At 39.9% G+C, this 15803-nt stretch overlaps 1 protein-coding gene across 5 annotated transcripts in view; it reads right to left on the bottom strand.

Moving 5' to 3' along the window:
* rasal2 (RAS protein activator like 2) overlaps positions 1-15803 on the bottom strand; it is a 118219-nt gene that overhangs the window by 23878 nt on the left and 78538 nt on the right. For all 5 annotated transcript variants that reach the window (XM_017710978.2, XM_017710975.2, XM_017710976.2 and 2 more), the window contains 2 exons: positions 6646-6758; positions 318-471 (listed from right to left, as the gene is read on the bottom strand). In XM_017710978.2, coding sequence (XP_017566467.1) covers positions 318-471; positions 6646-6758 — 267 coding nt within the window. The remainder of the gene's footprint in view (positions 1-317; positions 472-6645; positions 6759-15803) is intronic.

Below are 15803 nucleotides of genomic sequence, written 5' to 3'. Positions count from 1 at the left end.
GACGCCATTGGCCAGATATTTTTGGTCAGTGGACTATTTTCAGTCCAGTAGTGACAATGTGGTGTTTACAATCTCCAGCAGCACTGCTGTGTCTCACCACTTGTGCCAACACAAAGCACACTAACACACCACATTACTTGTTAGTAACATCAGCCTTGTAGCAACCTTACAACTGCCTTTGGTAAGAGGAAGAAGGTGTAAGCGTTTTGACCCAATTATTGCTTTAATTTGGCCTAAATGTTTCTTAAATTTACTGGTCATGGATTTCTGGATGTAGGAATGGAAGTAGCTGCAGAAGATAAACAATGAGGCTATACTTCAAAGCAGAACTCCTGGCCCAGCACACTGCTGTGCAGAGGTTTGATGTAGACATCCTCCTCCATGCTGAGATCTAGAGCCTCCACAGCACTGCCTGGGCTCAGTAAAGAGTCATGGGAACAGGACTCCTTCAACTTAGGCAGGCCTCGTGACCTACAACACAGGAACACAGACACACATAATTATTACACACCCCTTTAACTAATCACTTGGCGTAAGTCAAATTCAGACTTCATCTAATTAGCAGATTCAACAGCATAACGCATCATTAATTGAATCCTTTCATCCGATACTCATGTTTTTGCTCCTGCTATGCTTTTCTGTACACAGGATATAAACAGTTATGTGACAAGCAAAACACAAAACAAAAAGATAGCATTAAATGGTTAGCTTTTTCTTCAGCTTTATCTAACTTTTCCATCCTACATGAATGCAATAGCTCAGGAAAAAATATAATAATTGTTTTCAAATAAATAAAAAACAAAAAGAGCAAACTATAACAACAGAGAGGCAGAGTCCTCAAGGAGATGACTGAATAGCTCCAGTTTTTTTTTTCAGAGATAGTTCAGCAAATGCAAATACAAATAAATAAATAAATTAATAAAAATTTCCCAACTGATTAAAGCTGTACACATTTTGTGTCTTTTTGTAGTGTCCTCATTTAATTTAATGACAGTTCTGAAAGTAAGTAAGTAAGTTCCTGGAGAAAGCTTGTACCTACGAAAAGCAACTGAAGATCCACTTGACAGAGTCTCCCGAGAGCATATCAATTTCTCATCATGTCGGCTGTAGAAGTCCTTCTTTATTGAGCGAAAGTACCTTTCAGCTTGAAGTTTGGCCTTAGGTTTGATTGCTCAGATAAAGGTTTTGGAGCAGACATGTAGCAGCTGAACACTGCCCTAGACAACTCTGTTCAACACACAGCTGATAAGCATAAGAAGGAGCCTGACTAAGCCCTGTTACCCCAAGAGAGTGTCGCCATGGGAATGGCCCAAAGAGGAGTCGTGGCCATGGAGCCAGAGATGAACTGAGCACATAAACACCTCAGACATCACTATCAATCATCTACACGTACACACCCAGAGACAACCACACCTGCAGTTCTACCAGGTGCTGCCACATGCAGCACATTCATGCTTACATCGGCCTTATATATGATATACATGGAAAAAACTCATTATACATCCAGCCAATTATAAAACAAACAATAAGTAATCAATATAAATAAATAGAGCTGCATGATAAAATAAATACTGTGCCCATACTGCATTAGACATGCCTGGAGTAATTTTCTGTTGTATGATATTTAATATGCACACAGATATAATCAAGGGCACTCTGAAACTCAGTCATTGCAATTTGATTCAAAGAGGAGAATAGGAAGGCAGGTTAGATGGCAGCGAGAGAGAAGGAAAGGCAGGAGTGTGGAGGTTAGAGTAGGGACTCTGAACATAGGGACAATGACTGGTAAAGGCAGAGAGCTTGCAGACATGATGGAGAGAAGGAAGGTAGATATTCTGTGTGTCCAGGAGACCAGATGGAAAGGAAGCAAGGCCAGGAACATTGGAGGTGGATTCAAACTGTTCTGTCATGGTGTAGAGAGGAAGAGAAATGGAGTAGGGATAATCCTAAAGGATTAGCTTGTGACAAGTGTTCTGGATGTAAAGAGAGTGTCAGACAGGATCATGAGCCTGAAGTTGGAGGTTGATGGTGTAATTTTGAATGTGGTCATTTCATATGCACCACAGGTTGGTTATCAGTTAGAGGAGAAAGAGGAATTTTGGAGTAAGATGGATGAAGTGGTAGATGGTGTCCCTAGAGAGGAGAGATTAGTGATTGGTGCAGACTTCATTGGACATGTTGGTGAAGGGAACAGAGGGGATGAAGAGGTGCTGGGTATGTATGGTGTGAAAGACAGAAATGCGGAAGGTCAGATGGTTGTAGAATTTGCAAAGAGAATGGAAATGGCTGTGGTGAACACGTATTTTCAGAAGAGGGAAGAACACAGGGTGACATACAAGAGTGGAGGGAGGTGCACACAGGTGGATTATATCCTTAGCAGGAGATACCACCTAAAGGAGATTGGAGATTGTAAAGTGGTACCAGGGGAAAGTGTAGCAAGGCAGCATAGGGTGGTTGTCTGTAGAATGAGATTAGAAACAAAGAAGAGGAAGAGAGTGAAGACAGAACCAAAGACTAGATGGTGGAAGCTGAAGGAGGAGGATGGTTGCAGGCAGTTCAGGGAAAAATTGCAACAGGCCTTTAGGGGCAGTGAGGAGCTACCTGAGGACTGGGAAAATACAGCTAAGGTGGTGAGAGAAACTGGCAAGAATGTGTTGGGTGTTTCGTCTGGTCAGAGGAAAGAAGACAAGGAAAGTTGGTGGTGGAATGAGGAAGTCCAGGAGAGTATTCAGAAGAAGAAGGCAGCTAAGAAAAAGTGGGATAACCAGAGAGATGAAGGAAGTAGGCAGGAGTACTGTGAGGCTAGTTGCATAGCGAAAAGAATGGTGGCAAAGGCAAAGGCTCAGGCCTATGATGAGCTGTATGAGAGGCTGGACAGTAAAGAAGGAGTAAAGGACTTGTATCATTTGGCTAAACAGAGGGATAGAGCTGGAAAGGATGTACAGCAGGTTAGGCTGATAAAGGATAGAGAGGGAAATGTATTAGTGAGTGAACAGAGAGTTTTGAGTAGATGGAAGGAGTACTTTGAAGAATTAATGAATGAGGAAAACGAGAGAGAGAGGAGGACAATGGGGGGAGAGATAGTGGATCAGTTGGTCCAGATGACATACCTGTGGAGGTATGGAGATGTTTAGGAGAGAAGGCAGTGGACTTTTTAAACAGGTTGTTTAACAAAATCCTGGAGAGTGAGAGGATGCCTGATGAGTGGAGAAGCAGTGTACTGGTCCCCATTTTTAAGAACAAGGGTGATGTGCAGAGCTGCAGTAACTACAGAGGTATAAAGTTGATGAGCCACACCATGAAGGTATGGGAAAGAGTTGTTGAAGCAAGGCTGAGGTGAGAGGTTCAGATCAGTGAGCAGCAGTTTGGTTTCATGCCCAGAAAGAGTACCACAGATGCAATGTTTGCGTTGAGAGTGTTGGTAGAGAAGTACAGAGAAGGTCAGAAGGAGCTACATTGTGTCTTTGTGGATCTAGAGAAGGCATATGATAGGGTGCCAAGAGAGGAACTGTGGTACTGTATGATGAAGTCAGGTGTAGCTGAAAAGTATGTTAGGGTGGTGCAGGACATGTATGAGGATAGTGAGACAGTGGTGAGGTGTGCAGTTGGAGTGACAATTGGTTTCAAGGTGAAGGTAGGGTTACATCAGGGATCAGCTTTGAGCCCCTTCTTGTTTGCAATAGTAATGGAAAGGTTGACAGATTAGGTCAGGCAGGAGGCTCCATGGACCATGATGTTTGTGGATGACATTGTAATCTGTGGTGAGAGTAGAGAGCAGGTGGAAGAGAGGTGGAGGTTTGCACTGGAGATAAGAGTAATGAAGGTCAGTAGAGACAAGACGGAATACATGTGTGTGAATGAGAGGGAGGCAGGTGGAAAGGTGAAGATGCAAGGAGTAGAGGTCGTAAAGGTGGATGACTTCAAATATCTTGGGTCAACCATCCAGAGCAATGGACAGTGTAAAAAAGAGGTGAAGAAGAGGGTGCAGGCAGGATGGAGTGGGTGGAGACAGGTGTCAGGGCTGATGTGTGACAGAAGGATAGCAGCAAGAGTGAAAGGGAAGGTTTACAAGACAATAGTGCGTCCTGCTATGATGTATGGTTTGGAGACTGTGGCTCTGTCTAAAAGACAGGAGGCTGAGCTGGAGGTGGCAGAGATGAAGATGCTGAGATTTCCATTGGGAGTGACAAGGATGGACAAGATTAGAAATGAGCAAATCAGAGGGACAGTGAAGGTGGAGCAGTTTGGAGATAAAGGCAGAGAGGCCAGGTTGAGATGGTTTGGACATGTGTTGAGGAGGAATAGTGGATATATTGGTCAAAGAATGTTGGAGATGGAGCTGACGGGTAGAAGGAGAAGAGGTAGACCTCAGAGAAGGTTTATGGATGTAGTGAAGGTGGACATGGAGATGGTTGGTGTAAAAGTAGAGGAGGCAGTGGATAGGGCAAGATGGAGGGAGATGATCTGCTTTGGCGACCCCTAAAGGGAGCAGCCAAAAGGAGAAGAAGAAGAAAGAAGATTATCTACATGTTACCTTTAGGCACAGTTATAAGTAACCATGGCATTAACTTTCATTGTTACGCAGACGATACACAATTGTACATATGAGCCAAGCTTGATGACAAATACAGATTAAATAAAATAGAGGACTGTGTAAAAGATGTGACCGCTCAAATTCATTACAATGCCAAAACCTGACTTAATCCATCTCTTTACTGTCACATGTGGCTGTTCCATCATGATACTGCACTTCTAACTTTCATATTTTCTCTAATGCTACTCACACGTTTAAATACACAGACTCTGACATCCATAACAATACTGACACAAAACTACACACATGTGAGAAGTGATGGAGAACACTTTTTTCCTGTTAAATGGCCCAACATTGAACCTACTGAAGAAAGTGTTTAACTCATTTGTCCTCTTTCAGCGTTCCTCAGCCTGCTAAGTGCATGGCAATTTATAGCCTAACGCTTTCTTTATTCTATTCCACATCTTCAACTTACCCCTCTGGACACTCTCTATTTTCCTTCTAAATTCCTTGTTACATTATCTAAATAATTAGTATACTCCACATGTGTTCCCCCTGTCACTCCCTGACTGACTTGGTTACCATTCTTGTTACAAGTCCAGTGTTCTATATTCCCTTGTGGGACAACTGAGGCACTGTTTCAATGTGGGCAGAATGCAGGAGAGATGGACAGGATTAAAGTCCCCAGAGATCTGTAGTCCCTCCAGTCATCTTGTGGATGACATCACATGCAGAGAAAGCAACTGCAGATGGCACAATGTACTGGGCAGGTAATATGGTCGCACACTTACTGCTAATAGCTCAGTGTCCTGAGTAGACAGTTTTTCCTTTAGAATAATGTGACCCCCCCGAGGGAGAAGCGGCTTAGAAAATGGATGGATGGATGGATGGATGGATGGAATAATGTGACCTAGATTGCACTACTTAGTGTTCACAAATACTGCCAATCCATTCCCTCACCTTTATCCATTCTCTCTCCAAATGTCTTTCTTGCTGCAACAGCATACAAAGCTACTCACTTTGTAACAATAAACTCACCAGTGAGGGACTATAATAGACCAAACAGAGAGGAAGAATATACGCCTGTGCCCAGTGACGACTACTTAGCATAGATAAGACTAGAAATGTAGCTGCACTGGTTAAATGTGCTTGGTACAGCAGACAGATATCATGCCTGTTCAAAAAGTTGCATATGCTAAAGTGTTCAGTTTAGGACATAAGACCATAGGGGCAAGTTTCACATATCAGAAAAAAACTACTTTATGTCTCAAAATCACTGCACACAGGAACAGTAAAAGTAAAAGCCATTGAGGCACATCAGCTGTGCACTGTGGATTTCTCAGAGCATCAGTGTGCCACTCTTTTGACCATAACTAGATTAAATAAAAAGCAATATTGAAACCCCAGAAAGCAACAGATCACCACATGTATCTTGAAATGTACACAGACAAAGGCAATCAACTTTTTAGGTGAACAGATAAATGCTAATGTTGCTATCCCAGCCTTTTAACGTCTGTAACTTTCAGCATGTAAACTGAGCGATGTTCAAAGCGTTATTCATTCACTTTATGCAAGTAGAGTGCAGTGCTCTGCTACATCATATGCTATATGACACTGTGCAGTGTGTTCTGTGTATGGGGCCTTCAGGACAGTAAAATCATGTCTTGGCTCTCACTCTTTGGGTGAAACAAGTCATTTCAAACAGCCTCTGGCAAAATGGCTTTAAATTAATTACGGCTTCATAGCTAAATCAAAGATGATGGTGTATTACAACCACCTCTTTCACTGAACTGCGCTGTTATTATGACATAAGATTAAGCTTCAACTCATACAAAATTACTGGATGAAAAGATCTGGGTAACTGTTTACCACAGTTACTTTCCACACGGCTACCAGAATAAGAGGTCTCTGTCACTGGCCTAGATAAATACTTCCAAGTCTTTAAAAGACAAAGTCTTCTCCAGTCAAGTGATGCAGCTTTGAATTTGCCATTTCAATTTGTTATCCCTTATGCTGTCCTAAAAGGATACAGTAAGAGATGAAATGGAAGAAATTATAGTCATGTCGATAAATCACCATTTTGTCAAAACAGAAGGAAAGCAAAGTCATACCTGTCATTTTCAGCAGGCCGCAGTGAGGGTAGCCTGAAGCTTGTGTTTCGGTCCAGTTTGGTCTGACTCTTTGTCCTTTTGATAGACCCTTTTAGTCGCTTACTGAAAAAACCCTAAAACATAAAAAGAGAGAAAGAGTGCGTCATGTGTCTTTTCAGAAACATCTGCTGTTGTTAAACAGTAACAGTGGCTGTGTGGGTGTGCAATAGTCTGTCTGACTCAGTATTAGAAGGCTACACCTATCAAATATTTTTTCAAACAGGATCTGAGAGATTCAAATTAGCACAAGGACACACATGGTGGTGGATTCCTAGTCTGCAAAACATTGCTGATATCACCATTGGCCAATCAAATCAGCCAAAGAACTAGCAGCCTATGCCAGAGAAGGCATTTGCTGCTGCATTAACAAGGGCCAAACAACAAAGAAGACCACCTGTGGGGTCAGCCATTCAAAACCTTGTGGATACCAAGAAGTTTAGTATTCTAACCAGTCTTGTCAAAAACGGTTGCATGGCTCTGGGCGGCAGAAAAAAGGTTCATTAGGCAAAATCAAGACCTGGACCATTTAAAGTGTGAGGCAATCATGTTAGCTGGAATTCTCAGTAAGAGAACAAGAAGATGCGCTGAGAGACATTTTCCTTACAGCACAAGAGGGCATAACTTTAGCAAGCACTACTACACACGGGCTACTAGTTTACAAGGACCAAGAATATGGAATGTTGGTATGTGATGGTCGAGTACAGAGCTTTAGATGAGGTCAAATCAGTGTCCCCATCTTGCCTTACGATTCCTGGGTGTCCACACTGCTCAGGAAGTTCACAATGAAAATCATGATGGCTGGGACCTTTCTCAAGAGGGGAAGGAGAGCATGGGGAAGGAGAACTGCCCAGAAAGCTGTTGATGGCTGCATGGTTTGCAGGAAAGCAAAAGCAAGAAGATGCCACCAAGTAATGGGTTACCTGCTGCCAGAGAGAACTGAGCCTGCCACACCGCTTGAATCCACGAAGATAGAGCTCTTTGGACCAACCAGGTAAAAGATGATGTCAAGAAACAAGTAACACTGAGGGTCTGGGGAACTGTCTTTTGCTGTTTGGCCAGCAGAGCCATCCATGTAGACTTGGTAAACTCCCTATCATCCAGGTTCAACTTTACTGAGACCGTTTCTTTGCCCCAAATTAAAACTAAAATTAAAACTTAATTTAATCGTAGAAAAACTAAAAAAAAAAAAAAAATCAGCCCATTTAAACAACCTAATCAACATATATCTGTATTCAGATGATAGCACTAATACCTTAGATCTAAAGTTTGAACTACTCAATATAAGATCACTAAACTCAAAAGCAGCCATTGTGAATGAAATTATAAGTGATCATAAATTTGACGTTTTCTGTCTCACTGAAACAGTGAACAGATAAATATTCAGCATTAAATGAAACCACCCCTGTAGGCTATAATTATGCACATAGGCCAAAGTTTATCAGGCAAAGGAGGTGGATTATGTGTAATCTATCAAAATACTCTAGATATTAGTCAGAAACAATGTGACACTTCCACTTCCTTTGAGGTCCTTTCCATTCACGTTACAAATACAAAAACACATTTTTATTATTTAACATTTATGAACCACCAGGGCCATACTCTGAATTCCTAAAAGAATTTAGTGATTTCGCTGTAATCCTAGCTGCGTGCAATGATAAAGTAATAATTATAGGAGATTTTAATATCCACTTTGAGAAGGCAGATTACCTCAATTCGAGACTCTGTTGGTATTACCCAAAATGTAACAGGGCCTACACACTACTGTAGTCACACATTAGATTTAGTTTTGACACTAGGTCTTAACATAGACAGGCTTAATATCTTACCACAAACCTCACCAATCTCTGACCATTACCTAATTTTGTATGCGAAATTATGGCGTTTTAGCCATTATTTATGTACATCCCCTCACTATTCTACAAAGCACTCAATAAAACCTTTTACTGCCCTACAATTCATAGAAAACCTTCCAGAACTATCAACTCCAGTCTCCACACTCCATCAGACCAAATGGAGCTAGATTTACTAACAGATTATTTAGAAAATACCTTTCGATCTACTTTAGAAAATGTGGTGCCACTTAAAATGAAAACAATAAGGCAGAAAAAGCTCGCCCCATGGTACAACGATAAAACCCATGCCTTAAAACAAACAGCTCTGAAACTAGAGCGGAAATGGTGACAGACCAAGCGGGAAGTGTTCCAGTCTGCCTGGAAAGACAGCCTTATAGAGTATAGAAATGCTCTCACTAAAGCTTGTTCAGTATATCTGGCCTCACTAATCGAGAATAATAAATATAATCCCAGAGTACTGTTTAGTGTGATTTCCAGAATCACAAAAACATCAGGCAGGTACTGAATCACAAATTCTGGCAACTCTCACCAGTGAAGATTTTATGGACTTCCTTAACAATAAAATTGATAAATTCAACCCACAGTATTTAATCCAACTTGGCTGTCATCTGACTTGGCTGATATAAAACAAAACACAGTTGTAGAAAAAAGGCTGGAAACTTTACCCACTCCCACAAAAAACTAAAACTAGATCAGATTATCTCCTCTACAAATTGCACAACCTGCACACTCAATGCAATTCCCTTAAAATTACTCAAAGAAGTACTGCCAGTTATTATAAACCCTCTTTTAACTATAGTAAACACATCCCTTAGCCTGGGTCATGTACCCAAAGCTTTTAAACTAGCAGTTATCAAACCTCTGATCAAGAAACCAAATCTTGATGTTAGCGTATTGTCAAATTACAGGCCTATTTCTAACTTACCATTTATATCTAAGATCTTAGAAAAAGCTGTGGCCCAACAATTTAGTTCATATCTACATAAGAACAATATACATGAAAAACTCCGATCTGGATTCAGGCCACATCACAGCACTGAGACAGCGCTAGTCAAGATAACTAATGATCATCTTCTTGCATCTGATAAAGGCTATGTATCCCCTCCTAGAAAGGTTAGAAAACATGGTTGGAATCACAGGGACAGCCCTATCATGGTTCAAATATTACCTAACAGAACGTTATCAGTTCATTAGTGTAAACAATTTATCTTCCAATTATTCAAAAGTAAGATTTGGAATTCCATAAGGCTCTATTTTAGGACCATTATTATCTTCACTATACATATTACCTTTAGGCACAGTTATAAGTAACCGTGGCATTAACTTTCATTGTTATGCACACAAAACGCAACTGTACATATGAGCCAAGCTTGATGACAAATACAGATTAAATAAAATAGAGGACTGTGTAAAAGATGTGAAATGCTGGATTTTTTTACGTAATTTCCTCCTACTAAACAGTAACAAAACAGAGGTTCTCCTTCTGGGTCCAAAATTGGCAAGAAATAAATTACCAGATTTAATCTGGTAATCTCACTGACTTTCCAATTACACCTGGTTCAGCAGCAAAAAATCTTGGCGTCATAATTGATTCAGATTTATCATTCGATCAACACAGACAGCATCACTAGAACAGCTTTTTTACATCTTCGCAACATTGCCAATATAAGAAATGCCCTATCCCTGCATGATGCAGAAACACTAGTACATGCCTTCATTACTTCTAGACTAGACTATTGTAATGCACTACTGTCAGGATGTACAAGCAGGAATCTAAGCAAACTTCAACTAGTTCAAAATGCTGCAGCCAGGGTCCTCATTAAAACTAGAAAATTTGATCATATCAGTCCAGTGCTATCATCACTTCATTGGCTGCCTGTTAAATTCCGTATTGATTATAAAATTCTTTTATTAACATATAAAGCCCTACACAGGCTCGCTTCTGAGTACCTGCAAGACCTTATTTCCTATTATGAGCCATCATGACTACTCAGATCACAGAGTGCTGGCTTATTAACAGTTCTACAATTCATAAGGCTGCAGCTGGGGGAAGAGCTATTTCCTCCCAAGGTTTCTTCCTCAGCTCTGAGGGCGTTTTTTCTTGCCACCATCGGCTCCCCTGGCTTGCTCACCTAGGGGTTTTTACATTCTTGTTAAAACTTTGTCTTTTCTGGAATTCTGTAAAGCTGCTTTGTGACAACATAAGTTGTAAGAAGTGTTATACAAATAAATTTGATTTGATTTAAAATGTCACTACAGGGACACTGTTTGGTTATGTGACCAAAATGCATTAAGGGGACAGTTCAAGCTTGGCAGAATCGCCAGCACCAACCCAGACACAAAAGCATTGTAAGGAACATTGCTAACATCATTGCATTGCTAACATCATTGTAAGGAACATTGCTAACATCATTGCATTGCTAACATCAGGGTCTTCCCAAGCTACAGTGTTCCTGTGACAAAAACCTCAAAGTAAAAGCAAGCCAGTCTGTCCCTGATGGGAAAAGAGAGAAAATTCAAGTGACTATCCTCCACAGAGATGTCAAATGGTTGGTTGTCTTGATATCTGCTGAGGAACAAAGGGAGTGTCAAGAAAGTGAGTAATATTTAGTTGACTAAAAAACTGAATTGAGAGCAGCTCCCTTTTTTTTTTTGGACGAGGCCGTATCCATAATCGCCATGCTATCAGGAAATACTGCCAGTATTGCGAAAAAATGCCAGTATTACTTCTACTGTGTCATGGTTTGCAGTAGCGCTGTACAGGGCTGATACATCTGCAAAGTCTGGAGAGGCAGCCGGTACAATGCAGCATTAAAACAACCATAGAGACCAGTTTGTGTGTGGCTTGTTTAGATTAACTTTCAGTTGCATGCAAGTAAGCTGGACTGTTGGAACAATCTGTCTAGTTTAAATTACTGTGTTTACAAAGCATCCTGTGCTAAAATGCAGTAGGTTACATATCTTACTTAAATGTTAAAAGCCACAACAGCAGTAAGCACAAATTTTGCTTACGATTAAGAGGAGATGTATAAGAGCATGTGTATTAAGTGAAAAAAGGCAGTGAGGTTTAATAGTTTCTTGAAATAATTACAAATGCTCTGTTTTGTGTGTTTTTTTCTGTTTGAAGATTTTTCACTTTATGACTAGAAGACTTTGGCTGAGAAGGCTCAAAGCTAAGAATTATTATTCAATGAAATGGAGAAGCTACTGTGTCAAGCTACTGAACCTGCCAAACAAAGAAAAAAAGAGGAAAGGAAAAAAAAACCTGCTTAGTCATTGAGCAAAATTTGGTCAAAATCCTCCACATAGATAAATCAATCCCTTTCAAGCAAGGAAACTGTACACACCCAAGAAAATAACTTGACAATAATTCAATATGGTCAAAAACATATAATACACATTTGCCTTTTTAGTTTTCTCATGTTAAAGGTTAGGTGTGGTGACATATTATAATGTTTAATTCTCAGAAATTCTTGCAATGCCATACCTTTGAATTTAAAAAATGACAAATGTCGGAACAATAAGCTGTCTGCTGAATTTAAAATAGATAATTAAAAAAGCTTTTAAATTTCAGCTTTCCCATTTTCTCAATTCAAGTTTTTTTTAAGTTTAATCTAGTGATGTGAATTGCAGCGGACACCCCAATCTAGTCGAGCCAGAGTCACACTGCTTAGGAGGACTCCACATTCCTGAATTTTGAGCTCAGGACTTTTTCAAAGGTCAAGCAGATGTCATCAAAACAGGAGTAGGGTGCCTACAAGATTTATGACTTAAAAGGATTTGGGAGGCCTGCAACCCCCTTTTGCTCCATATGACATACCATACCATGCATTAAATCCTGGCCTGGAATCCAGCTCCAGATCTTCCCAAACTTTAACCAAGCTATGAACTAACAGAAATCATTCTATAAACTGTACCAATATGGAATTTCTACCATTCAATCCACAGATATCAAGAAATGGGTTGCTATGAGAATCTATAACAAAGCTAGCCTTTTTAGATGTCACTGACAATTCAGATATGGAACCACAACACCCCAAGTGGCAAAAACGAGGCACATCACACCACCACTATGTGCTTATAAAGAATCCAAGGGACTTGGATGTTGTCTGCTTTGAGTATTAACATTTATATAATCAATAAGCAATACTACTTGTTATTAGTATTATGTGTGTTATCTAAATAGTATTTATAGCCATTTCTACTATTGAGTGCTAAAAATACGGAGTGTTAATCTTCAATAACCAACAGCGACAACCATCTAATTGTAATGAGTTAGACCAGTGACCAATATGTATCCTGAATGTGGTTTTCTTTTATTTCCTTTGGTCCTTTCCTTTCGTGGTCCATTTTATTCCTTCAACATTTATACAGCCTATGGTATAGGAAAAGCATTACCCATGTTCTTTAACATGTGTTGTGTATCAGGTACCGAGGGTTAAACTCTCCCTTATGAACATATCTGAATATTCTGTTCATTCATTGATTCTGAAAGTTTAACCAATTTGATGCTATGAGAATGTTCCTTTGTTTAAACTAGCTGAAACAAATAAGGCAGTGATTCTGGGGAAGGCGTTTCTAAGATTATGCACAACCAATCAGCTTTGGAAACAATGAATAGCTAATTAAGTGTTAGCGTAGGAAAACCTATCTGCACTCTGATTCCACCCCAAGGGGAAGGGTCAGCAGTTGGAGCAAAACCCCAGGGCACGGAACTTTTGTTGGACAGAAAGGGACAAAGACACAGAAGACTCAACCAGAAGATAGTTGCACTACCTAAGTCTGTGCCGGCCTTAGTCAGAGAGACAGGCCAGAATTGGAACGCTCCAAGACCAGATCTGCTTAGATCAGTCCGTCTACAGACCTTAAGTTTAGACCACCCTCAGAGAAGGAAGGTAGATGTTTCTTGTCTGCTAAAGAGAGGTAGTTAGTTAAGTTAGCATCACCAGCCTCAGAACCTTCACTGAAATCGAAACAGACACAGGAAAAGAACAAGCGGTTCGGACGCCACAGAGACCCAGCAGCACACCTAGAGCCACGCACTAATCTGTGAGCATATTAACCAGCGAAAGGCTGCCAGATGCCACCCTCAGATGGCCATGAGACGCCACCCTCAGACGGCCATGAAATGGCACCCTGAGACGGCCATGAGACGGCACCCTGAGACGGCCACGAGACGGCACCCTGAGAAGGCCATGAGACGGCACCGAGACGGCCACGAGACGCCACCCTCAGATGGCCATGAGACACCTTCACCAATCACTGAAGGGAAGGCGTGTGCCCGCACGGCGACACAGCATCTGCGACCAGCGAGGAGACAAAGCAACACGTGAGCTCCGGCCTGAAAGGCGGCCCTTTGGAAGTCAGCTGATTCCCACGTAAGCCGGTTCCATCAATTGACAGTCAGGGCTCTGACGCCAATTTATTTAATAAGACAGATTTTTATAGGTACATCTAACTCAGCCATATGTAGTTACTCCCATCCATACTTAGGTTAGTTCTTTAAAGATACTCTTTCAAGTTTAAGTTTCCCGCGTCTTCCCGAGAACCTCTGCCTCATATAATTTAACTGTATCACTTCACGTGAGCCTGTTGTCCTTTTAACTTTTATCCTTTTTGTTGTGTTTTTTTCTATTTTCTTTCATCTATCATTGAATGTAATCCAAGGTAGTTTAATATTTAGCTAATAAACTCCATTTTTTATCGAAGCATCCTTGGTGTGAGCTTCTCTCTCTCTCTTGCTCTGGTCTGTGGACTTTGCATAAATCCAGGTTACCTCACACCCTCATCTAAAGGTTTGAGCAATAATAAAAATAATATTGCATAGACCACAACAGAATATTTGAGCTGATCAATTTTAAAGTCAATTTACTGGTTTTTGTTTCAATTAAAAAAAAAAAAAAAAAAATACAGTTTCAATTCTTTATAAGAAAAAAATACACCAAATGATTCGATTTGCTGATTCAAGCACCTGGAATTATAATGAACTAAAGGACTTCTATTTATATTTATTTGAATCAGATAAATTAGTAACATTCATTGCAACAAAAGGTAATTACAAATAAACATTTTAAATAGGTTAAATTATTGGTGCAGCACATAAATCTAATTAGACTAACAATGCAACACTCAGAGATGGCATGGGTGAAAAAAAAGCCTATAATATTTTCCCAGAACTATTAGCTGATTAAAATGATGCAATCCCACTTTGATTAGTTTAGAGAAAATATTTGCAATGTCTACAATGTCTATATCTAACTAAGAGTTGCACAATAATTAGAGGGGTCTCAATATGGCTGTCAAGGGAAAAAAGGCTGAGTGGGTGATATAGGTTTGGAATAAATCTTTAATAAATAGAATGATCATTTAAAGCTGCATTTTGTGTTTAGTTTTTTCATAGTATTGTATGTGATTAAAAGCTATAGTGGTGCTTGAAAGTTTGTGAACCCTTTAGCATTTTCTAGATTTCTACATAAATTTGACCTGATCTTCATCAGATTAATAATAATAAAGTCCTAAACTTCATCAGATTAATAACACTACAGTCATAATAGTAGATAAAGAGAAACAACATTTAAAAAATGACACAGAAATATGATGTTAGTCCAGGTTGTTAATGAGGGAGTGAACATTAGAGAGACACAGACATATAAGAACCACAATTCTCTTGGGTTAATGATAGCCGTTAGGCTTGGTTAAGACTTCAGCATTGCAGCTCCTAGCAGAGCCTGTTTGTCCACTAGCCCCACCTGTGGCGCACTTCCAACATTCAAGTACATCACACCGCAGCGTGGCCTCGTTGTCTTTTGCTTCAACAACAGAGAAATCCACAGTTTAACGGCTGCTACTATTAACGTGAATAACTAATATTTACTAAACTCTTGCACTTCAATGCTTGAAGATATGACAAATGATGTGCTTACATGTACAGACCACAGGTTGATCTAAATATTGTTCCTTTCTGCCTTTAATATAAAAAAATTACTTCAGTTGTTAAATACTGTTCTTATTAGTAAGTATATGGATGTAGTAAAGGTGGACATGGAGATGGTTGGTGTAAAAGTAGAGGAGGCAGTGGATAGGGCAAGTTGGAGGCAGATGATCCGCTGTGGCGACCCCTAAAGGGAGCAGCCGAAAGAAGGAGAAGAAGATGATAGTACATATAATTAGTAATAATAATTAATATGACAGTAAATATTAATTATATATATATATATATATATATATATATATATATATATATAGTAAATAAACAAAAATAGGTTA

This window comes from Pygocentrus nattereri, chromosome 2 (assembly GCF_015220715.1).
Source record: "Pygocentrus nattereri isolate fPygNat1 chromosome 2, fPygNat1.pri, whole genome shotgun sequence".
NCBI classification, from domain to species: domain Eukaryota; kingdom Metazoa; phylum Chordata; class Actinopteri; order Characiformes; family Serrasalmidae; genus Pygocentrus; species Pygocentrus nattereri.
The sequence above is the reverse complement of the archived record's forward strand: the minus strand, read 5'-3'. Positions and strand labels throughout refer to the sequence as shown.